This window comes from Podarcis bocagei (genome assembly GCF_964188305.1).
Source record: "Podarcis bocagei genome assembly, chromosome: W".
Lineage (NCBI taxonomy): Eukaryota > Metazoa > Chordata > Lepidosauria > Squamata > Lacertidae > Podarcis > Podarcis bocagei.
Genome location: NC_138131.1, coordinates 51,929,569 through 51,954,652, shown reverse-complemented (window position 1 = coordinate 51,954,652; position 25,084 = coordinate 51,929,569). Strand labels below are relative to the sequence as shown.

The window sequence follows — 25,084 nt, the reverse complement described above, 5'->3', positions numbered from 1 at the left end:
CAGACCTCACCTGGAGTACTGTGTCCAGTTCTGGGCACCACAATTCAAGAAGGACACCGACAAACTGGAACGTGTCCAGAGGAGGGCAACCAAAATGGTCAAAGGCCTGGAAACGATGCCTTATGAGGACCGGCTAAGGGAGCTGGGCATGTTTAGCCTGGAGAAGAGGAGGTTAAGGGGTGATATGATAGCCATGTTCAAATATATAAAAGGATGTCACATAGAGGAGGGAGAAAGGTTGTTTTCTGCTGCTCCAGAGAAGCGGACACGGAGCAATGGATCCAAACTACAAGAAAGAAGATTCCACCTAAACATTAGGAAGAACTTCCTGACAGTGAGAGCTGTTCGCCAGTGGAATTTGCTGCCAAGGAGTGTGGTGGAGTCTCCTACTTTGGAGGTCTTTAAGCAGAGGCTTGACAACCATATGTCAGGAGTGCTCTGATGGTGTTTCCTGCTTGGCAGGGGGTTGGACTCGATGGCCCTTGTGGTCTCTTCCAACTCTATGATTCTATGATTCTATGATTCTATGATTCTATAAGATTTGCAATAATCCTTGCTGCCTCTCAAGGGGTTGGATTGCCATTCTTCTCTTAGTGGTGAATGGGATCCTAAGCTATTTCCATTTGCCTGACCTCTTTAGTGCCATTTTAGCATTGACCACCACTTTCTTTTGGGGACGTTCTCCAGGGAGACCATTAGGCACTTCTGGTATTGATGGTAAGCCCACATAGTGCCAGATGTTCCACCACTACGTGAGGGCTGTGAGGTTGGATACTCAGCTCTTCAAAGGAGCTGCTGTTTTTCCTAGCAGCGGGTATCATACATTGGAACCACAAAATGCATGAATGGATTATAGAATGGCAGAGTTGTAAGAGACCAGGAATCATCTAGTCAAAGCTCCTGAAATTCAGGATTACTGGAACAGCAAATCCAAATTCTGCCTGGGTCATCCAAAACCCTGAAGGGGTGGGCTCCCATTCTGGAAGATGCATTACAGCTGTCTAACAACTGGAAGACTGGAAAGGGATCCCCTGTAGAAAAGCTAAGGGGGTGATGGGTGCTCCTTCAGTTCTTTGAGTGTGGAAAGTGTAGCCTGCTGCACAATTGTCTACATGAGCCTCAGAAGGTTCTGTGTCTTGAGAGAAGGATTGATAGGTACAGCTCCTGCTGTGGTCCCCACTGAACTGGGGCTTTGGATGCCTATTGGCACTTATGGTACAATCACCCCAAGATCTGGGTGAGCCCTGGAATGAGTGCAAGTGCATGGGGTGTGTGATAGGCCCTGGCTACCAAGGAGAAGTAAATCTGATCCTCCATGCTCTGCAATAATTTTCCTACCAGGCTGTGAAAAGATCAACTGCACGCCACTGAAGTTCTGAGTCCAGCTTGGACAAGGCGATGATGTGCCCAGAATAATACCTTTATTGTCATTATATAACCTGTGTACAATGAAATTAAACAAGCCTCCCCCCCAAACACTCAATCTCGTTGCACTCTGTGTGCTTATCGAACAACACACCACCTCACAAGTCAATTTTGCTATGTTATTTTCCATTCAACAGCCTAACAGCCCATGGATAGAAGCTATTTTTTAGCCTGTTGGCACAATTGATTATACTTCTATATCTCCTGCCCGAGGGTAGAAGATTTTCCAAGTGAGGTCCTCACTAAGGTAAACTTCCAGGAATTTAAAGCAGGGGACTATCTCCACACAGCACCCCCCCAATATACAATGGGGCAGGTTCCCCTCTCTTCCTCCGGAAGTCTAACAGCATCTCCTTTGTCTTTATTTAGGTGCAGGTTATTCTCTGAGCACCTAACCAATATTTGTTTGTTCATTAATTGGCTACCACTGGAGTGGATATTGTGATTGGTCCTAGGTTTCCTCTGCTGGCTGTATCCATACCTGTGTCAGAATGTTCCTGTACTTCACGTGGATCTGGAGCTTGGCGGTCATGAATTCTCACCGGGGCAGCAGAAGTGTCTGCCATGACTGGACTTATTGTGTGGCAGCAACCGGTGGCTCATATAATGTTGGATCTGCATGCAGACAACCAGAACACGGACATGGAGGCTTTTGTGATATTTCAAGCTGTTAAATAAAAATGATTTGTGTATTAGAACATATATTTCAGATAAGTCTAGCTAAATAAGATGGTGCATGCTTTCTATCAAGATTGTGCCAAGGTAGCCTGATTGGAGCATGAATCGTGGAGGACCATGGTCCAGGGGTGGTTCCAGGGACTTGCAGGGGGCGGCACCACTTACTGGTGATTTTTGTTATAACTATCAGATTGCTTCATTGCATATTTTTGCATTGCTGTTGTGGGTTTTTGTTGCAAGCTGAGTAACAGATTCACCGCATAACTCCACTCCTTCTAGACCCCGAGGAACTTGCGGAAGATTGGGCGTGTAGATTGTTAGGGTTATCTTGAAGGGGTGGGTTGTGTTGAACCAAAGGTGAACTGTTCTGGAAGCTCTGCAAACACCATTTTGGTAGTCAAGATAACCCCACAATTAATAGGTAGTTGTTGTAGTGATGAGCTCATGGAAGCTAATTGGCTTGTTTTGATGCTATCCTTAACTGGGGGCTTCGGGTGCATGGAGTCCAGAAAGAGGAGCTAGCTGTCAGACTTTGGTATTTGCCACCTACGCCCTCATCTGGTCAAGTGGAGTGATGGGAAGTCCTGGCCGAAGTGAAGAATGCTGCTTTGTGTATACAGATGTATGAAAGTTTGCTTGGGTGCAGACAAGCCAACTCCTTGCTGAGGTGTCTGTCCTGCAACTGTAAAGGGTGGGAGGCCTGGCAGACTGATTTGCTGTAATAAAGCTTTTAATAAAGCACTAGAACTGATCACTTTGTAGTTTGACTTCCTTCTGTGGTACGCCTGCACCCAACAACTCCCACAAGACCTCCTTTGGATCTGCAGTGCAGAACATCATACCAGGCAGCCTTTGGCTCTGGGTAGACTGGGTTTTTGATCCCCTTCAGGTAGACCACAAAGCTGTTCAGTCTACCCAGTGGAGAACTGAAGGCTGTCAGCTGTCATGTCTACCAGCTGGAGTGAGAAAGCACCCAGTGCTGAACTCTACACATGCCCCAAATTGGTAAGACTTGATTCAAATAGTTTCTTTACGAAAAGGTTCAGCCTTGCTGGTATCCTCCATATTAACAACCAGCACCCACCTTCAGGCATGTTGGTGGTCTGGTCGCGGGTGGGGCGGGCTGGGGATGGTGGCGCCTGGGAGCTGCAGTTTCTCGTCCAGGAGAGGTTCTGGTTGGCATCCGCTGCCCACCTGCACCAGCCCTCCTCAAAGAAGCATGAGAGGAAAGTCTCTGAGGGAGAAAGGCAGGTGGGGGGTCCCAGGGGTGCCTTTTCTGCCCTCCCCCCTTCCGGTGGTGCCCACATCCCCTGGCCTCGAATGCCCCCCCCCGCCTGCTCACTGCAACCCCATCTGCCGCCGCCATCGCCACAGTCCTTGGTGCCATCACAATGGGGGCAGGGGGCAGGCAGCCGCTTGGTAGGCATGGGTGCTTGTCTGGGGTGCAGCTCCGGGGACCTGGAAACGTTGGGACGGTGAATGGGGAGCCTCCAAGCCCAGAGGCAGTCTATCTGCTTGGCTGGGTTTGGGGGAGGCAGAAAAGAAAGCCTTACTTTGGGGGCCACAGTTCCTGAACCGCACATCATCCAGCGCCATGCTCACCACCAAGGAAAAGGTCACCTGTGGAAGGGGAGGCAGCGCTCTTGACATGCTCCGGAGAAGGAGCCGGCCGGCGAGAGCGAGGAGCCCAAGACCCACCAGGAAAGCGCCACAGACTCTTCCAATGTAGGCCAGCAGGGGGGGCCAGGCGCCAGAGGACGAGGCGGGGCTTCGCCACAGGGGGACAACGTGGCCGCCGTAGCTCAGCTCCAATGTGAAGCTCCCGTTGAGTCCTGCAGGGGAAGGGTGAGGGGTCTGGGGGTCATCTAGTCTGACCCGGCGAGGATTGCGGGTTGCCATCTGGTCTCAGCCACTCTCGTTTTTATCAGTCCCCAATGGGGGACGGGAAGCAAGGCACCAGTAAATGTCATGATAAGAATGATCAGGATGGTATTTCTTTACGCCGACCCTACCAGGCGGGTCAGTAGTCTAGAAATCAATCAATAAAAATTATATGATACGATACATACTGTGTTGCGTTTGCAAAGTAAAGGAAGGATTGGACCCTGATTAAAAAACAAGACACGAGGCTTTCACCAGCAAGGCTCTCGGAGAAAGTGCGTTCACCACACCCCTTGCCAGGCCATTTTATTAGCAAAAGAATCTTTTACACAGTGCTCGTATACGAAGAAGAGTATCTGGCAACCCCGGAGGTCATAAACAATCAGTACACATGATAAGGAGGATGGCCAGGAGGATAGCAATCAGTATCACCTTCATGTGAGATCTGTTTCCTGGCCCTAAGATTAACATCCTAAAATGAATATACATTAGAGAGCTACTTCAAATAAGCTTGCCCACAATCTTTCTGGCCCAGGATGCCTGCCTGGCGAAGCAACTGCTGAGCTGCTGTGCACGTGACATGTGAGGGGAGAGAAATGGGCAGCAGAGGCAAAAGGGCATCAAAAGGACATGAATGTAGAATCTTATGGGATTTAATCAGAAATTATCGTCAATATATCAAACCCAGTCAACACAATGTCTTCATCGTGGACACGATGGCTTGGTGTATATTTTATAATTCCTCATGGTAATCCCATCTGACCCCTACAGTAGTGCAGTTTAGAAACGTATTATGTGATATTGATACGGAATTATAAGAACCGTGCCAGGGGGCATTTCCTCCACCACATCGGGGAAAAGGCTGAGTAGGGGGCTCTGGGCCTGTTGGATTTCCGACCGTCAGCGCCACAAGCTTACCTGTCTCAGCCATGCTGTACCAGGTGTGGAGCTCATAGCCTTAGGCCGTGGCACTCAGGGTTGGGGAGTGGAGTCATGTGGGGGCTACCCGGAGTGCCTGCCTGCCTTCCCTTCCCCCAGGTAGATCGGGTAGGCGCCCCTCCCTTGCTTTAGAAGTGCAGGGCAGTAGGGAGGGAGTCACGGTGGCCACCCCCTGCCTGCCTGCCTGCCTAACTTCTCCCAGGTAGACCTGGCAGGAGCCTGTCCCTTGGAGCCGCGCTGCACTACTATCTATTTTGATTCAGCCAGCATGATGTTGGAGTTTGGTTACACCCATTTTCTTCCAGAAGCAGCCTTCTCTTTCTCAGCGATCTAGTGTCTAGGGGTCCAGTCTTTTCCTCCAGCACCATGGTCCCCTCATGTGGGGCAGTGCTGGGGTGGCAGGAGAGCATTCCCGGCGCCTGCCCTCTTCCTTCTAGGTGACGGACGGAGGTGAGGCGAGAGCATGGGGCTTTCAGGTCCACTTTGCTTAGGAGGCCGGGTGTAGCTCCATGCCGGAGATGCCAGAAGCGTGGCTGATTCTTCTTGCAGCGCCTGGCAGCTCTCTGTGTGTACTAATGGCCACACAAACTGGGACAGGGACGGAAGGCTTTCCCGGTCTACCCCTGGAAGGTCTGTCCGCTGCCTGGTCCGCATGACCGGCGTGCGTGTGGGTGGATGATCCTCACCAGTCTACACGCTGGAGGACCACCGACCGCCCGGTCTACTGGCGAGGGCCCCGGTCTTCCCGGCGGCGGGCGGGACTGCGGACGCTGTACCACAGTCTGCCAAGTGGGGAGGCTGGGCCTCGCTGGCCCCCTTCCGAGAATAGGGGGCTTCCCGGTCTACCGACCAAAGGGCCAGTCTGCTTCTCGCGTCCACGGTCCCCCCGGTCTATCACGCCACCAAGGCGGCTGGCAGCGGTGCCCGGTCTCCCGACCCTCGGCTTCCCTCCGGTCTACCGGTGTGCCTGGGAGCGGGCACCGCACCTGGATCGGGTCGCTAAACGAAGGCAACAGAACGCGGGACGGACGCGGGGAAGGGGAGGATTCCACTCCGCCTGAACACCGGTCACCGGCCGGCCCGCAGAGGGCCCTCCCCGACGCAACCGTCGCACCCGTGAGGACGGGGGGATAGCGACGTGGGCCCTGTCCCCACTACCAAGCGCGGGGTCCGCCCCACCGCGGGGCAGTCCCCACCCTCACTCCCGCGAGAAGCTGGGAAACGCTGCCGCGGCCACGGGAGCACAGGGGCCGCTCGAGGGTCGCAGGTCCTGGAGCCGGGATCGCAGCCCGCCGCCAGCCGCTCTCCCACCTCGCCGCCCCTTTCCCGGCAGAGACCCGAAGGCCAGTGGCGCGGGATCGGAGAAGGAGGCTGCTCGCCGCTGCTCTGAGGGAACCGGGTCGGACGCCGCGCCTGCCCCGCGCCGTGGGTCTACACTGACCGGGGAGCGCGGTTGGGTCGTCTTCGGTTCCCCCCGGAAGAACCGCGTCGGACGCCACGCCTACCCCCGCCGTGGGTCTACACTGGCCGGGGAGCGCGGTTGGGTCGTCTTCGGTTCAACCAGAAGTACCGCGTCAGACGCCGCGCCTGCCCCCGCCGTGGGTCCACACTGGCCGGGGAGCGCGGTTGGGTCGTCTGCGGTTCTCCAGAGGGTCCTGAAAACCCTGTCGCCAGAAATCTCCGCGCGCATGCCGTCCTTGCCCGGCGAGAGCGGACGGCGTCTGGGGCACCGGCTCCGCCGCCGCCTCAGGCCGGCGTCTCGGAAGCCCCTGGCGGCCAGACGCGGCAGGCTCGCTCCGGCAAGAGGCTCCGTGGCTCCCCTGTCGTGCCGGTCTACCCATGCGTCGGGGCGGCGGTAAACCGTTCCCGGCGCCCGCCCTTTCTTCTGGGTGACGGACGGAGGCGAGGCGAGAGCGGTTGGCGGAGGGTAGGAAGGACGGAGAAGGGCAGGCTTCCGGGCGTCTGTGTGGGTCTGGCCCCTGCCCGGTCCAGGGGAGGTTGCCGGTGGCCCCGGTCTACCGGCCGGCAAGCGGGGGTGGCTCAGCCGGTCTTCCCGGAAGAAGGAGCAAAGCGCTGGCCGTTTTCCTGGGGGGCGGCCGGGTCTAGCTCCCCGCCGGAGGGGCCGGCAGCGTGGCTCGTTCTTCCTGCGGCCGCTGGCGGCTCTCCTCCGGTCCAATACTGGCCAGCAATGCTGGGACGTGGTGGTCCCCTTCAGAGGACGGAAGGCTTTCCCGGTCTACCGCTGGGAGGTCTGTTCGCTGCCCGGTCCCCCCTGAAAGTCAAGCTGACGGCGGGGCTGGAAGCAGCGGCCGTTCTCCGCCTGCCCGAGGCGCCTGGGGCTTTCCGTTCCACTTCGGAGGACGGACGGACTGATGGAAGGCTTACCGGTTCCCCTGGCGGGTGTGGTTGGTCCTCCACGCTCTTCCCGCCAGACGCCCGCCGACTGCCCAGTCTACACGCGAGAGCCCCGGTTTTTCCAGCGGCGGGCCTGCGACCGCTGCCTCCCAGTCTGCCTGCCTCCCTGGAGCCTGCCCATCACTCCTAAACAAAGGGAAAGGCTTCTGCCCGGTCTACCTGGAAGGAAGGCAGGGGACGGTCGGCCTGCCTGCTCGCCTGTCTGCCTGCCTCCCTGCTCGCTGGAGGTTCTGGGGCTTCCAGGTCCAGGCCTGCCGGCCCGCCTGCTTCCCGATCCGACCACCTTAAAGCATGGCTCTGCCGAACTACCTGGGATACGGCGCCGAACCGCTGCCCGGTCTACTGGGCGCCGGCCCTTTGGAAGCCTGGTCTACCCGCCGGAGGGGCTGACAGCGTTGTCCGGTCTCCCTGCCCTTGGCGCCCCTCTGGTCTACTGTCCCGAAGGCTGGGGCTTGCCGGTCTACCTCCGAGATGGTTGGGGGTTTCCGGGTCGGACCAATTTGCTCGCCGGGCCCCCGGTCAACCCGCCGGAGAGGCTGCGGCTTGCCGGTCTACTACGGAGGGCGGAGGGCTTCCCGGTCTACCCGCCCGCGCCCCCTATGGGGCCTCCAGGTCTACCCGGTCGCTGTAACCCGACTACATCGCCAAGGGTGGCTGGGGTTCGTGGCGACAGCTGCCGTAGAACTCGGTGACTTTGTAGACCGCCGCTTGGCGGCAGCGCAGCAGGTAGGCGATGGAGGGGACGGGTGAGGGTGTGCGTGCGTTCGTCCTTGCAGGGACGGCAAGGGAGAAAAGTCTTGGCGTGCGTGCGTGCGTTCCTTTGCGGGAGGGGGAGCATGCAGAGACACAGGGATACAGAAAGACAAGCACAAAAGCATTCGTGCGCTCTCTCACACACTTGATTGTTTGCGGGGGGGGAGGGAGGGGGAGAGAGGGGGACAGGCAGGCAGGCGGGCAGGCAGAAACAAAATCTCTCTCTCTCTCTCTCACACACACACACAAACACTCGTTTGCGAGGGAGGGAGACAAAAGGGCACAAAATTTCTCTCTCACAGTAGCATACACTCAAAGACAGCATGTGCTTGTGTGCAGGGGAGAGAGACAGGGACAGAGAGATGGACATATGATTCTATGATTCTATGATTCTAGAAAACATCACTCCAAAGCGCACACACGCACACCCAATAAACCACCCCGCCCCCCCCCCCAGGTGGGGGAGAGAGACAGACTCAAAATAGATCACGGAGAGAGAGGGATGCGGGCGGGCGGGCGGGCACACACACACGCATCCCCCATTTCGACCGAACGAACGCACGCACGGACGATAATGACAACAATGGGGATACGGAGGAGGAGGAGGAGGAGGAGGAGGAGGAGGAGGAGGAGGAGGAGGAGGAGGAGGAGGAGGAGGAGGAGGAGGAGAAGGAGAAGGAGAAGGAGAAGGAGAAGGAGAAGAAGAAGAAGAAGACGGCTGCCCTGCCCTTACCATTCTGGCCACACGAGGGCGCTCCTAAAGCAAGGAACCGGCGCCTACCCGGTCTACCTGGGAGAAGGCAGGCAAGGAACGGCCGCCCTGCCCTGCTAAGGCCACACGGTGGCGCTCCTAAAGAGAGGGAGGGGTGCCTAGCCGGTCTACCGGGGGGGGGGTGGAGAGGCAGACAGCGGACAGCCGCCCTGACGCCCTAGCTGCTGGTCGGCCCTGCTAAACAGGCTCCTGCCCGGGGAAGGCAGGCAGGCAGGCACGGGGGTGCTGCTAAAGCAAGGAACTGCTGGAACTCAAGCTGCCTTTGAACCAGCACAGACGAGACTCCTCGCATGCTCAGAGACTATTTCTTTTTTGTTACCGGAAACTCAAGGTGTAAAGAGTGGAATGGACACCAGGCTGACCCCTCTCGCCCCCCCCCATGCATGAGTCTCACTTTCGGCCGCCCCAGCTCAACAATGCCTTCATGTGAGAAGCGGCACCGGGCTGCTGGAAGCAGTTCTGCAGACCCTTGCGCTCGTGGCCAGGGGGTGTCAGGAAGGAAACTGTGGAGACTGAGGGACACCGCGAGAGGAGCTGAAATGCAGGACCTAAAGGGATGGAAGTAGGAGCAGCAGTGTCGGCAGAAAAGGAGGTCTGGGGCGGGGGTGGTGGTAGGAGAGACAAAGTGGTTGGGGAATCTTTAGGGATGCAGAAAAACCTGGAGGCGGAGCTGCAGAGCGGCGAGGAGTTGGGGGAGGAAGGTTCCCTCTCATGTTGGGGGGGTGTATGGCTCTGGAGGGTGCAGACTCCTCCCTCTCCTTAAAGGTCATGGGCCTTAGGACATCTGTTCCTTGCCAGTTTCAGCTCCTTCTGTGCCCCCTCCCTGGCCTTCAGGGCTGCCAAGAGATTAGCAAATCGATTGATTAACAGCCCAGCATCTAACTGATTAATCAATAAACCAACCAACACACTCTAAATGCATTTACATGCTGCAACACCTCAACTTTATCATGATGCTGTGAGAAAGGAGCGGTTTAGTAACCAACGCTTTCTCTTCTTAAAAAAACTAACAAAAAACTTTCACTTCTTGCTGTTAGAAATAGTGGTCTCTCCTCGCCTCCCACTATTTGAATAGAAGCCCGGTACAGTACTTTCCTGCTATTATCTGAACCGAGTCCCTGGCTGGGATAGAGGAGGCTATGGAGGGAAATAGATGGCTAAGCGGGAGAGGCAACGGAGCCTGCTGGCTACTGCAGACCACGGGTGCCAACTTGAATAAATATGGAGGGGGGCAGGCATGGGCGTGGCCAGGATTTATGGGGGGGGGTGCTGAATCATCTGCGACGCAGTTGGTCAGTTAGTTAAACATTTTTTCTTTTCTTGATTTAGGGGGGCATCTGCTCCCTGTCCTCCCTTGGCTACTCATGGGGACAGGTAAGTCCCGCCCCGCCTAATAGATCACAAGACATGGCGCGCGCACCATTGGAACAGCAATGAATGACCATCAACTTTTTGGGACGGGCGGCCCCCGCAAATATTTTACCGGGGAGCGAAGGGACCTCCGTCCCAGGAATTGGCTCCTACTCTGCAGACCGCCCCTCCCACCACCATGATGAAAGTGTCCCTGAGCACGTGCAGAGTAAATTTCCATTCCATAAATGAAAGGAGACGCCACTCTGTGGAGATTGGTTAATTTTATTTATTCAATTACTGTACGTGTACACCCCGCTTGATTGTAGAAAACCTCAAAGCAGTTTGTAAAAAGAATAAAGCAGTAAGATTATTGGTAAAATCAATTTTTTAAAAAACTAAAAGCCAGCGACGAACAAAAAACAGCCTAGCACGGCTACCTCGCTTTAGGAGCGCACCCGTGTGGTCGGCGCAGGGCAGGGCGGCCGTTCCTTGCCTGCCTTCAGTATAACACCACAGCTTCCTTTTAAAAAAAAAAAAAAAAATCATCATCAGGGCGTCACGCCCCTCTGACATTACTTCTGATTATCCGCAGAAGTACGGAATATTTTTTCCTAGCAGTCCCGTGGAAGCCTGGGCAATTTCCTTTGCGCTCACAACACAGCATTAAGGGAAGCCGTTGTTTTGTTAAAGATGTTCTGCCCATAGATTCCTCCGATCAACACCCGCGACGAGAGAACCTTGAGGTCTTGTTTCCGGACAATACCCAGGGCTAACAGGTCCTCCGCCGAGCGATCACTCCACACTCCTCTGCAGGAGAGCGTTGCAGACGTGGTGCTCAGGTCTTCCACTTGTAGCGCTCTTATTTTTTTATTTTAAATATATCTTTATTAATTTAAAATAAATACATTTATGAGAAAACAGACGTACATACAAGTAAACAAACACAATCAAACAAACAAATAACAGAAAAATCAAACCAACCACCACACTATAAGATACAAGAAGATTAATATAATTATCATCATATATACTCCTGATACTGAACACAATTATAAAACTTATAGAGAAGAAATTTAAAACTGGCTTCCAATTAATCTCACTGTACTTTATCTATCCATTACTTTATACCACACAGTTACATACTGTATTTCTTATATAATTTCTTTTTACCTCTCCCTACAAACTTATATTTATACAATACAGGGATCAGTCTAATTCTGTCAAGATGTTTCCTTTTATTCCATAGTTTTCTAAATTTTCTTTAAAGATTCCCCGATGCTTATAGACTTTTTGTTTTGGTTGGCCTCTTACTCTTCCTGTCGCTTTCGCTACCTGCAGATATTCTACCATTTTTTGTTGTTTAGTCGTGTCCGACTCTTCGTGACCCCATGGACCAGAGCATGCCAGGCACTCCTGTCTTCCACTGTCTCCTGCAGTTTGGTCAAGCTCATGCTGGTAGCTTCGAGAAGAGTGTCCAACCATCTCGTCCTCTGTCTTCCCCTTCTCCTTGTGTCCTCCATGTTTCCCAACATCAGGGTCTTTTCCAGGGAGTCTTCTCTTCTCAAGAGGTGGCCAAAGTATTGGAGCCTCAGCTTCATGATCTGTCCTTCCAATGAGCACTGATTTCCTTAAGAATGGATACGTTTGATCTTCTTGCAGTCCGTGGGACTCTCAAGAGTCTCCTCCAGCACCAGAATTCAAAAGCATCAATTCTTCGGCGATCAGCCTTCTTTATGGTCCAGCTCTCACTTCCATACATCACTACTGGGAAAACCATGGCTTTTACTATACGGACCTTTGTTGGCAAGGTGATGTCTCTGCTTTTTAAGATGCTGTCTAGGTTTGCCATCACCTTTCTCCCAAGAAGCAGGCGTCTTTTAATTTCATGACTGCTGTCACCATCTGCAGTGATCATGGAGCCCAAGAAAGTAAAATCTCTCACTGCCTCCATTTCTTCCCCTTCTTTTTTACAGGAGGTGATGGGACCAGTGGCCATGATCTTTGTTTTTTTGATGTTGAGCTTCAGACCATATTTTGCACTCTCCTCTTTCACCCTCATTAAAAGGTTCTTTAATTCCTCCTCACTTTCTGCCAGTTGTTCTGTCAGTTTCTGTCAGTTGTTCCATATCCAGTTCTAACTGTAGCTTCTTGTCCCATCCCACATAGAGATTTCTCAGGAGACAGATGAGGTGATCAGACACTCCCATTTCTTTAAGAACTTGCCATAGTTTGCTGTGTTCAACACAGTCAAAGGCTTTTGCATAGTCAATGAAGCAGAAGTAGATTAGGATTTGCCAATCTTCCGTGTTGGGTATTATTGTGTTTTTCCAATTTCTTGCTACTAAAATTCTGGCCATTGTTATTCCGTACATGAACAATGTTCTTTTCAATTTCCCTATTTCTTTTGGCAAAATGCTTAATAAAAATATTTCTGGCCTCTTTTTGAATGTTGATTTAAATAATTTTAAAAGTTCTTCATATATATTATTCCAATAATAATAATAATAATAATAATAATAATAATAATAATAATAATTTATTATTTATACCCCGCCCATCTGGCTGGGCCTCCCCAGCCACTCTGGGCGGCTTCCATAAAAACCAAAAATACAGTAAAATATCACACGTTAAAAACTTCCCTGAACAGGGCTGCCTTAAGATGTCTCCTGAATGTCAGGTAGTTGTTTATCGCTTTGACATCTGCTGGGAGGGCGTTCCACAGGGCGGGCGCCACTACCGAGAAGGCCCTCTGCCTGGTTCCCTGTAGCTTTGCTTCTCGCAATGAGGGAACCGCCAGAAGGCCCTCGGCGCTGGACCTCAGCGTCCGGGCAGACTGATGGGGGTGGAGACGCTCCTTCAGGTATACTGGACTGAGGCCGTTTAGGGCTTTAAAGGTCAGCACCAACACTTTGAATTGTGCTCGGAAACGTACTGGGAGCCAATGCAGGTCTCGGCGGCCGCTCCCAGTCACCAGTCTAGCTGCCGCATTCTGGATTAGTTGTAGTTTCCGAGTCACCTTCAAAGGTAGCCCCACGTAGAGTGCATTGCAGTAGTCCAAGCGGGAGATAACCAGAGCATGCACCACTCTGGCGAGACAGTCCGCAGGCAGATAGGGTCTCAGCCTACGTACCAGATGGAGCTGGTAAACAGCTGCCCTGGACACAGATTTGACCTGTGCCTCCATGGACAGCTGTGAGTCCAAAATGACTCCCAGGCTGCGCACCTGGTCCTTCAGGGGCACAGTTACCCCATTCAGGACCAGGGAATCCTCCACACCTGCCCGCCTCCTGTCCCCCAAAAACAGTACTTCTGTCTTGTCAGGATTCAACCTCAATCTGTTAGCCGCCATCCATCCTCCAACCGCCTCCAGACACTCACACAGGACCTTCACCGCCTTCACTGGTTCTGATTTAAAAGAGAGGTAGAGCTGGGTGTCATCCGCATACTGATGAACACCCAGCCCAAACCTCCTGATGATCTCTCCCAGCGGCCGCATGTAGATGTTGAAAAGCATGGGGGAGAGGACAGAACCCTGAGCACCCCACAAGTGAGAGCCCAGGGGTCTGAACACTCATCCCCCACCACCACTTTCTGAACACGGCTCAGGAGGAAGGAGCGGAACCACTGTATAACAGTGCCCCCAGCTCCCAGCCCCTCAAGACGGTCCAGAAGGATGCTATGGTCGATGGTATCAAACGCCGCTGAGAGATCCAGCAGAACTAGGAAACAGCTCTCACCTTTGTCCCTAGCCCGCCGGAGATCATCAACCAGTGCGACCAAGGCAGTTTCAGTCCCATGATGAGGCCTGAATCCCGACTGGAAGGGATCCAAATGGTCTGCTTCTTCCAGGCATGCCTGGAGTTGTTCGGCAACCGCTCGCTCAATCACCTTGCCCAGGAATGGAAGATTTGAGACTGGGCGATAGTTGGCCATCGTGACCGCATCTAAAGATGGTTTTTTAAGAAGCGGTTTAATAACCGCCTCTTTCAGCGGGTCTGGGAAGGCTCCCTCACGGAGGGAAGCATTCACCACCCCACGAAGCCCATCGCCCAGTCCTTCCCGGCTAGCTTTTATAAGCCAGGATGGGCAAGGATCCAGGAGACAGGTGGTTGGTTTCACTCGTCCAAGCAGCCTGTCCACATCCTCGGAGGTAACAGATTGAAATTGATCCCACTCAACTTGACTAGACAGAACTCTAGCACTCTCCCGCCCCGGCCCTGCTCCCACGGTGGAGTCTACTTCTTCCCGAATCTGGGCGATTTTATCTGCAAAAAACTTTGCAAAATCATTGCAGGAGAACATGTGGCCCGTACTGGGCCCCGATGTTGCAGGTGGTTCCGCTAAATTGTGAACCACCTGAAAAAGTCTCCTGCTGCTGTTTTCTGCAGATGCAATAGAGGCGGTGAAGAGATTCTTCTTCACCGTCGCTATCGCCACTTGGTAGGCTCGACGTTGAGCTCTAACCTGTGTCCGGTCAGATTCGGAATGAGTTATCCACCACCGGTGCTCTAGCCGTCTCAACGATTGTTTCATTGCCCTCAGATCCGTGGAAAACCACGGGGCTGTCCGGGCTCCATGCAATCGGAGAGGGCACTTCGGAGCCAAACAGTCAATAGCCCTGGTTAACTCCACATTCCAGCGGGCCACCAGGGAATCCAAAAAATTCCAAATTTCTGTACATTTCTACCACATATGCAAATAAGACCCAATTTCTTTATTAACATCTCCAACATATAGGAGATCTGTTCTTATACATTTTAGCAAGTTTTTCTGGAGTTTGATGCCATCTATACATCATATTAATTGTGTTTTCCCTGAGATTGTAGCAGGCCGTGAATTTTATGTCTTTCCGCTATGTGTTTCCCATTGTTCCACGTAAATATTATAACCCAAATCTTGTGCCCATCTCACCATTACAGCTTTCACTTGTTTTTCCTTTACCTCCCATTCCAGTTTGAGGTCATATACCCGTGAGATATATTTTCCTTTACTTCTTTTTCAAATTTCTAATTTTGATGTTTCTTTTGCAAGTCCTACTTTATCAATGGTTAATCTTTGATGTATCTGAAAATATTGCAGCCAGTCTGTTAAATGCCTTTTAATTTCTTCATATTTTTTTCAGTATAGGTTCATCCTGTTGTCCTTCTAATAATAATCAGTATGTGACCCATTCCCCTTCCATATTCTTTTCCTTAACTGCCTGTGCTTCTGTAAGTGAGGTCCACAGGGGGTTCTTGGGTTCCAGTATTTCTTTATATTTTGACCGGATCTTATATAATGGTTTCCTTATTAAATGATTCAGGAAGCCCCGGTGGACCTTTACCTTCTCATATATTAAATAGGCATGCCACCCATACCGATTATCATATCCCTCCAAATCTAATACATCAAAATCCCTTAATGTTATCCAATCTTTAATCCACAGTAGTGCTGCAGCTGCATGACATAACTCTAGATCAGGGAGCGTGAAGCCTCCTCTCTCTTTTTTATCACTTGGTAGCGCTCTTTAACCAACTCAGGGAGACTAGTGTTGCCGGTGTAGTAGTGGACTTTCTGAGCATGAGCCCTCCACAGGTCCACCTGTTCGTCCACAGGTATGTCTGGGCCTAATATCCCCAGGAGGAAAGCCTCCATTTTTTAAAATGAAGGATGCCATCATAATTCTTTTGAGCTCATTATAAATTACATTGCAAAATTATTTTCTTACAGGTCCACCACATATGTAACATTGAGCCTTCCGCTTCCCCACATCTCCAGCATTTACTTGAAATGTTCTTAGACATTTTGGATAATTTTAGTGGTGTTAAGTACCAGTGGAATTGCATCTACATAAAATTTTCTTTCAAGGTGTAGCATGCGGTGAACTTCATAGATTTTCCCAGGCTTTCATTGGGATACTATAGCCAAAATCTTGAGCCCACTTGACCATTACAGATTTTAGAGGATTACAGATTGGAGAGGATTTTCACTTTAGAGTGGATCAGTTCTTTTTCCAATGTAGAGGGTTCCATCGCAAAACCATTTCTTTCATCTAGTTTAAATACCTCATAAAGTTGGTAATATTGTAACAACCTGACAGACGTTCTCTAATTTCTTCAAAGCTTTTTCCTTCCTCTTCCTTTCATATTTTTTCATTTTCACTGCTCGTGCTTCAAGGGGAGATATCCACCACAGAGTTTTAGGTTCAAGCAAATCTTTGTATGTTCCCAAACCATATAGAGAGGTTTCCTTATAATATGATTGTTGTTGGTTGTTGTTGTTTTTTTCTGGATCTTAACTTTATCATAACCTAAGCAGGCATGCTAGCCATAACAGTTGTAATGTCCTTCCAGATCTAGAAGGTCTGTGTTTTGTAGTGTGTGGCGCCTATGGGCTTTTCTAGCCTCCGCTGTTCTTTCTGGGAATTTTTCCATCAGGGCTAGGTTCATATGGCGTGCCACCGAGGTTAGGAGCCTAGCCTCCTCTCTAGCCAGCAGTGCTGTTTCCTCAGGGGTCCATCTCCTTTTCACCTGATGTGCATTTTGTTGCGCATCATACCAGTCTGGGTGGGCTCGTCGGTGATGAACACCGTGTCTGGTCTTGGTATTAAAGGCTCTCTCGCAATCCGGGCATTCGCACACAAAAACTGGGATTTCCACCGCAGGAACTACACCAGGCCCAGCAGCACAGGAGCTGCTCCTCACCTGGGTGGTACAGTCAGAGGTCCCACCACCTCTCTTTGTGTTTCCACAACGATTCATTTTGGTTTCCTGAATCTGGGTGAGGATGAACTGAACCTCTCTAGCAAGGACCCAGAGTCTCAGATAAGCCTTCCCTGTTAGCTGCCAGAAGAGTTGCCCAACTCTCACCATGAGGAGGTAGGGATAGGCACGTGGAAATGACCGCTGAAGATCGATCATATAACACCACAGATCATCAGCTTCCTTTTTTTAAAAAAAATCATCATCGGGGCACCACGTCCCTCAAACATTACTTCTGATTATCTGCAGAAGTATGGAATATTTTACTAGCAGCCCCATGCTATACCTGGGCAATTTCCTGGGTGCTCACAACCCAGCACTAGTGGAGGACGTTGTGCGCGTAAATTCCTCCAATTTACTACGGGTTTTCCCAGACTCCTTCAATGTACAGCCATCCACCGATTGGTACAGGAAACTGGCCCATTGGCGATCTTGAGCCAGAGCTGTAAACAGGCAGTTTCCCCTCTCTAGTAGCTGCCCTTCTACCAGAGAGAGCTCCCGCCTCAGAAAGGTCCCAGACATAGACTGCTCCGTCCTTAGCAGTGGCAGTCGTAGGAGCTGATCCCTACGAAGTCGTGGTATCATCCAGCGCATTGCCGGAATCCCTAGGCCTCCGTCACCGACCTTAGTCTGGAAGTACGCAACAGGCGTACTATCCGGGAGACCTAGCCACTTTCTCACCGCCGTCCTCACACAGCGGTCCACTCTGGGTTTTTTTGTGTTTTTTAAAATTATTTTTATTGAGATTTTCAGTTAAACAGAAAACAGAAAACAAACCAGAACAAACAATCAAAAACTAAAAGAAACACTCTTGACAATCATTATTTGGTGCCATCATCTTATTTACATTGCGTTGGATCACGCCTCGACTTCCTTCCTATCCCCTTGCGGTTTTCTTGGTATACTTCTACTCTTACAGTTTCCGTTCCATTTATGTACACGTCACAAGGTTTATGTTAAGCCTACTGTAGTTTTTAAAGTTCTACAATTACTTTCAATATATGTCACAAATTTACTCCATTCTTCAATAAACTTTGTACCTTCTTGGTGTCTGATTTTATGTGTCATTCTTGCTAATTCTGCGTATTCAAATAATTTTACTTGCCAATCCATAACCGTAGGGATCTCTGCTGATTTCCATTTTTGAGCTATCAATACCCTGGCCGCCACCACCGCATATTGAAACAATATCTGATCTTCCTTTTTAATTTCGTCACCTATTATTCCTAACAAAAATGCCTCCGTTTTTTTTGAAAAAGTATATCTGAAAAATTTCTTTAATTCGTTATACATAAGCTCCCAATTTTTTTTCATTTCCTCACAAACCCACCACATATGGTAAAGGTCCCCATCCTTCTGCTTACATTTCCAGCATGCTTTGTTTCCAATTTTATACATTTCCCCCAATTTTACCATTTTCTCCAGGTTTTTCCTTAATGTGACGCATGCCGTGAACTTCATTCCTTTATTCCATAGCCTCACCCACTAGTCGTACTCTATGTTATATCAAAAATCAATTGCCCATTTTACCATCACCTCCTTTATCAACTCATCTTTTGTATCCCATTATAACAAAAAATTATACATCTTAGATAAAAGTTTGGTTTTTCCTTCTAGAATTTCTATCTGATATTTAGATTTTTTCTCATTCATGCACATTTTTTTATCTTCATTCCAAAGTGCATTTATCTGGTGGTATTGTAGCCAACCTGTCAATCTATCTTTCAAATCCTCATGAGTTCTAATCTTCCTACCTTTTTCTGTTTTTACCAATATATCTTCATATGTTAACCTTTTCCTCTCCATGATCAAATTTTTTAATTGTTAAAATATCTACCGGGGATAACCACCAGGGGGTGTTTCTTGGTCCACTCTGTTAAGCAATCCTACTGTGGTTGAGCCCATAGAGAGCTGGTGGTACAGCGACGGCAGGAGGACGGTACGCAAGCCAAACATCTGTTGCTCAGGCTTCAAGGCAGCTTTGCCAATGGTGTCCAGAAGCTCCTTCCCTTCAGATAAGCCTTACCTCTTAGCTGCCTAAAGACGTTGCTGCCTAGACACATAGCCCGACTCTCACCATGAGGAGGTAGGGATAGGCATGTGGAAAAGACCGCCAAAGAGCGATCAGTATAACATCACAGATCATCAGCTGCCATTTTCCTTAAGAGAGTCATAGTTACTCCCGCCATTTACCAGCGCTTCATTGAATTTCTTCACTTTGACATTCAGAGCACTGGGCAGAAATCACATCACGTCAACACCCGCCGCGGGCCTTCGCGATGCTTTGTTTTAATTAAACAGTCGGATTCCCCTGGTCCGCACCAGTTCTAAGTCAGCTGCTAGGCGCCGGCCGAGGCGGGATGAGGCATTAGGCTATTTTTTTAAAAAAATTATTGTTTGGGGGAGTTAACTAGTTTATTTTGTATTATGGTGTGTTTTGTAGCACTAGTTTTTAATCCTGCTCTCTTCTATCTGTTTGGATGGAGGCTGTTTGTTTGACAATGCTGTAAGCATACAGCATACAGCCCTCTGATCACAACCCATGGTGATGGAGCCTGGAGATATTTCTTTCCTATTATTCCTAAAGGCAACAGTTCTTTTAGGCTCACTCCATGGCAGTCTTACTGAAGTGACATGTAACTTGCACTTTCTGTTGCACAGTGTCTGTAGACTACTGTAACACCCTTGTATTGCTTCAGGGTCTCAGATGTATGGCATCCACCTCTGCAGAGTCTGTCAAGTCTTCTGCCTCTGGCTAGACATTTTCATACTGGGAGCACATTGATCCAGAGTTTTATGGAATTAAAGTAATCCCCTCCTGACAGAAAACACGTGCAACCATGCCTCTTGGTTTGGTGTTTTTTATTCTTCTTCTAACCTCCACCATCAATGTGCTCCCCTGCTTCATCAATCCATCTTTCACTCAGGGCCCCTGTTGTATGCAGGAAGCTTCCTCTGTTTCTGAAGTGACATTCCATTACCTTCAGTTCCTTTGCCAGGAAGTTCCCAGCTAAGGACTGCTCACCGACCTGCTTAAAGGCAATTTATGAAGGTGTTCTCTATGCAGGCTCCCTATGCTCCATCTCAGCCATTGCAAACAGGGACCTCCATCATTTACCTTGATGTGAAACTACGCCACAAGTCTGGATGCCGGGAGACCAAGCCAGGTACTAATTGTCCTTGAGCAGTGGTCCATGCAGGTAAGCATTTGCACCCCTCCAACTCTAATGACTAACTCTAACTTGGAGCAGGAACTGGCAAGCCACTCCAGTATCCCTGCCAAGAAAACTCCATGGACAAAGACAACAGGCATATAAAAGTTATGATGCTGGAAGATGAGCCCCTCAGGTCGGAAGGCGTCCAACATGCTACTGAGGAAGAGCGGAGGACAAGTACAAGTAGATTCAGAGCTGATGAAGCGGCTGGGCCAAAGCCGAAAGGACGCTCAGTTGCGGAAATGCCTGGAAGCAAAAGGAAAGTCCAATGCTGTAAAGAAAAATATTGCATAGGAACCTGGAATGTAAGAACCATGAACCTGGGTAAGTTGGATGTGGTCAAAAATGAGATGGCGAGAATAAATATTGACATCCTGGGCATCAGTGAGCTAAAATGGACGGGAATGGGCGAATTCAGTTCGGATGACTATAATATCTACTACTGTGGGCAAGAATCCCGTAAAAGAAATGGAGTGGCCCTCATAGTCAACAAAAGAGTGGGGAAAGCTGTACTGGGATGCAGTCTCAAAAATGACAGAATGATCTCGATACGAATCCAAGGCAGACCTTTTAACATCACAGTAATCCAAGTTTATGCACCAACCACTGGTGCTGAAGAAACTGAAATTGACCAATTCTATGAAGACTTACAACACCTTATAGAAATGACACCAAAGAAGGATGTTCTTCTCATTATAGGGGATTGGAATGCTAAAGTAGGTGATCAAGAGATAAAAGGAACAACTGGCAAGTTTGGCCTTGGAGTTCAAAACGAAGCAGGGCAAAGTCTAATAGAGTTCTGTCAAGAGAACAAGCTGGTCATCACAAACACGCTTTTCCAACAACACAAGAGACGACTCTACACATGGACATCACCAGATGGGCAGCATCGAAATCAGATTGATTATATTCTCTGCAGCCAAAGATGGAGAAGCTCTATACAGTCAGCAAAAACAAGACCTGGAGCTGACTGTGGCTCAGATCATCAGCTTCTTATAGCAAAATTCAAGCTTAAACTGAAGAAAGTAGGAAAAACCACTAGGCCGGTAAGATACTATCTAAGTCAAATCCCTTATGAATACACAGTGGAAGTGAGGAACAGGTTTAAGGATTTAGATTTGGTGGACAGAGTGCCTGAAGAATTATGGATGGAGGCTCGTAACATTATACAAGAGGCAGCAACTAAAACCATCCCAATGAAAAGGAAATGCAAGAAAGCAAAGTGGCTGTCCAACGAGGCCTTACAAATAGCGAGGGAGAGAAGGCAAGCAAAATGCGAGGGAGATAGTGAAAGATACAGGAAATTGAATGCAGATTTCCAAAAAATAGCAAGGAGAGACAAGAAGGCCTTCTTAAATGAGCAATGCAAAGAAATAGAGGAAAACAATAGAATGGGAAAAACCAGAGATCTGTTCAAGAAAATTGGAGATATGAAAGGAACATTTCGTACAAATATTTCCATAATAAAAGACAAAAGTGGAAAGGACCTAACAGAAGCAGAAGACATCAAGAAGAGGTGGCAAGAATACACAGAGGAACTATACCAGAAAGAAATGGATGTCTCGTATACCCCAGGTAGTGTGGTTGCTGACCTTGAGCCAGACATCCTGGAAAGTGAAGTCAAATGGGCCTTAGAAAGCATTGCTAATAACAAGGCCAGTGGAAGTGATGATATTCCAGCTGAACTATTTAAAATTTTAAAAGATGATGCTGTTAAGGTGCTACACTCAATATGCCAGCAAATTTGGAAAACTCAGCAGTGGCCAGAGGATTGGAGAAGATCAGTCTACATCCCAATCCCAAAGAAGGGCAGTGCCAAAGAATGCTCCAACTACTGCACAATTGCACTCATTTCACACGCTAGCAAGGTTATGCTTAAAATTCTACAAGGCAGGCTCAAGCAGTATATGGACCGAGAACTCCCAGAAGTGCAAGCTGGATTTAGAAGAGGCAGAGGAACCAGAGACCAAATTGCAAACATGCACTGGATTATGGAGAAAGCTAGAGAGTTCCAGAAAGACATCTACTTCTGCTTCATTGACTATGCAAAAGCCTTTGATTGTGTCGACCACAGCAAACTATGGCAAGTTCTTAAAGAAATGGGAGTGCCTGATCACCTCATCTGTCTCCTGAGAAATCTCTATGTGGGACAAGAAGCTACAGTTAGAACTGGATATGGAACAACTGATTGGTTCAAAATTGGGAAAGGAGTACGGCAAGGCTGTATATTGTCCCCCTGATTATTTAACTTATATGCAGAATTCATCATGCAAAAGGCTGGGCTGGATGAATCCCAAGCCGGAATTAAGATTGCCGGAAGAAATATCAACAACCTCAGATATGCAGATGACACAACCTTGATGGCAGAAAGTGAAGAGGAATTAAAGAACCTTTTAATGAGGGTGAAAGAGGAGAGCGCAAAATATGGTCTGAAGCTCAACATTAAAAAAACAAAGATCATGGCCACTGGGCCCATCACCTCCTGGCAAATAGAAGGGGAAGAAATGGAGGCAGTGAGAGATTTTACTTTCTTGGGCTCCATGATCACTGCAGATGGTGACAGCAGTCACCTCTGGTCAGTTGACTGGGTGGTAGCCCCACTCCTCAGCTGAGTATACCAGGCAGCCTTTGGCTCTGGGTAGGCTGGGTTTTTGATCCCCTTCAGGTAGACCACAAAGCTGTTCAGTCTACCCAGTGGAGAACTGAAGGCTGTCAGCTGTCATGTCTACAAGCTGGAGTGAGAAAGCACCCAGTGCTGAACTCTACACATGCCCCAAATTGGTAAGACTTTCTTTACGGAAAGGTTCAGCCTTGCTGGTATCCTCTACATACTAACAACCAGCACCCACCTTCCGGCATGTTGGTGGTCTGGTCACGAGTGGAGCGGGCTGGGGACGGTGGCGCCTGGGAGCTGCAGTTCCTCACCCAGGAGAGGTTCTGGTTGGCATCCGCTGCCCACCTGCACCAGCCCTCCTCGAAGAAGCATGAGAGGAAGGTCTCTGGGGGAGAGAGGCAGGTGGGGGGGGGTCCCAGGGGTGCCTTTTCTGCCCTCCCCCCTTCCGGTGGTGCCCACATCCCCTGGCCTCGAATGCCCCCCCCCGCCTGCTCACTGCAACCCCATCTGCCGCCGCCATCGCCACAGTCCTTGGTGCCATCACAATGGGGTCAGGGGTCAGGCAGCCACTTGGCAGGCATGGGTGCTCCTCTGGGGCACAGCTCCAGGGACCTGGAAACGTTGGGACGGTGAATAGGGAGCCTCCAAGCCCAGAGGCAGTCTATCTGGTTGGCTGGGTTTGGGGGAGGTGGAAAAGAAAGCCTTACTTTGGGGGCCACAGTTCCTGAACTGCACATCGTCCAGCGCCACGCTCACCACCAAGGAAAAGGTCTCTTGTGGAGAGGGAGGCAGCGCTCTTGACATGCTCCGGAGAAGGAGCCGGCCGGAGAGAGCGAGGAGCCCAAGACCCAGCTGGAAAGCGCCAAGGACTCTTCTGGTGGAGGCCAGCAGGGGGCGCCAGGCGCCAGATGACGAGGCGGGGCTTCGCCGTGGCTCAACTCCAATGTGAAGCTCCCGTTGAGTCCTGCAGGGGAAGGGTGAGGGGCCTGGGGGTCATCTAGTCTGACCTGGCGGGTTTTGCGGATTGCCATCTGGTCTCGTTTTTATCAGTCCCCAATGCGGGATGGGAAGCAGGGCACCAGTAAAAGATCAGGATAGTTTTTATCAGTAAAAGATCAGGATAGTTTTTACGACGCGTACTGCAGTTTAGAAACGTATTATGTGATATTGATACGGAACTATGAGAACCGGGCCAGGGGGCATTTCCTCCACCACACCGGGGAAAAGGACAAGTGGGGGGCTCTGAGCCTGTTGGATTTCCGACCTCCAGCGCCCCAAGCTTACCTGTCTCGGCCATGCTGTACCAGGCGCGGCGCACTCAGGGTCGGGGAGTGGAGTCGGGCGGGGGCGGCAGGCGGCTTGGCTCGCTGCTCTGAGGAGCTCATGTGCCAGCCTGAGAGGAGGTCGGGGGGCGCCAAGCAATGCTTCCCCTCCCTTCAAATAAAGCATTTACCCGGGTCGTTGCCCAGCGTGTGGTCGGGGGGGGGTGGGGTCGGCCCAGCCTCCGCCACGCCCTGGAGTGCCTGCCTGCCTTCCCTTCCCCCAGGTAGACCGAGTAGGCGCCCCTGCCTTGCTATAGCAGCGCTGGGCACCAGGAACGGAGTCAGGGCGTCCATCCCCTGCCTGCCTGCCTTCCCCCAGGTAGACCAGGCAAGAGCTTTTCCCTTTGTTTAGGATCCCCGCTGAATTCCTAATGGTAACATCTAATTTGACTTCGCCAGCATGATGTTGGAGTTTGGTTACACCCATTTTCTTCCAGAAGCAGCCTTCTCTTTCTCAGCGATCTAGTGTCTAGGGCAGTGGCGTAGCGTGGGTTGTCAGCACCCGGGGCAAGGCAAGTAATTTGCGCCCCCTAACCCGTGGATTTTAGCACTCGAGTGCGAGCGCCCCCCCCCAGATGTTGCGCCCGGCCCCCTGCACCCCCCCACGCTACGCCACTGGGGCTGGGGGCGAGCGAAGGAGCCAAGGACCCCCCCCCAAGGCTCAGCAGGAATTTATTAAATTTATTATTTGCAGAGCCCCCGCGGGCCGAGGCAGCCGAAGCCCCCTCCCCTCGGGCGCCTCCCCGCCCCTCCTCTCCTTGGGCTGTAGGTGGAGCTCCAGATCCGGGCTTGGCGAGCGCCTCTCCTCCTCCCAGCTGGGTCGGGGGCTTCCAGCCGTGCTCCGTCCTCGCCCCCCCCCCCCCGCGGCTGAGATTTGCACTGAGAGCCGGAGCCAGCGGCGCCCCCTTCTGCCGGGAGACCCTCGCCCACCTGCCGGCTTCCTCTCGGAGGGTTTTGGGGAGCGCAGGACGCGGCGA

The 25,084-nt window shown here is 50.7% G+C and overlaps 1 protein-coding gene across 1 annotated transcript; it reads right to left on the bottom strand.

The window, feature by feature from the left end:
- Positions 1-3,189: 3,189 nt before the first annotated feature.
- Positions 3,190-24,178, bottom strand: LOC308578198 (apical endosomal glycoprotein-like; the record flags this gene model as incomplete). Its single annotated transcript, XM_081178455.1, has 5 exons — positions 24,070-24,178; positions 3,802-3,935; positions 3,657-3,723; positions 3,446-3,561; positions 3,190-3,297 (listed from the first exon to the last, which is right to left on the bottom strand). The coding sequence occupies exons 1-5, from the start codon at positions 24,080-24,082 to the stop codon at positions 3,190-3,192; spliced, it is 438 nt and encodes a 145-aa protein (XP_081034581.1). The 5' UTR covers positions 24,083-24,178.
- Between the last annotated feature and the right edge of the window lie 906 nt (positions 24,179-25,084).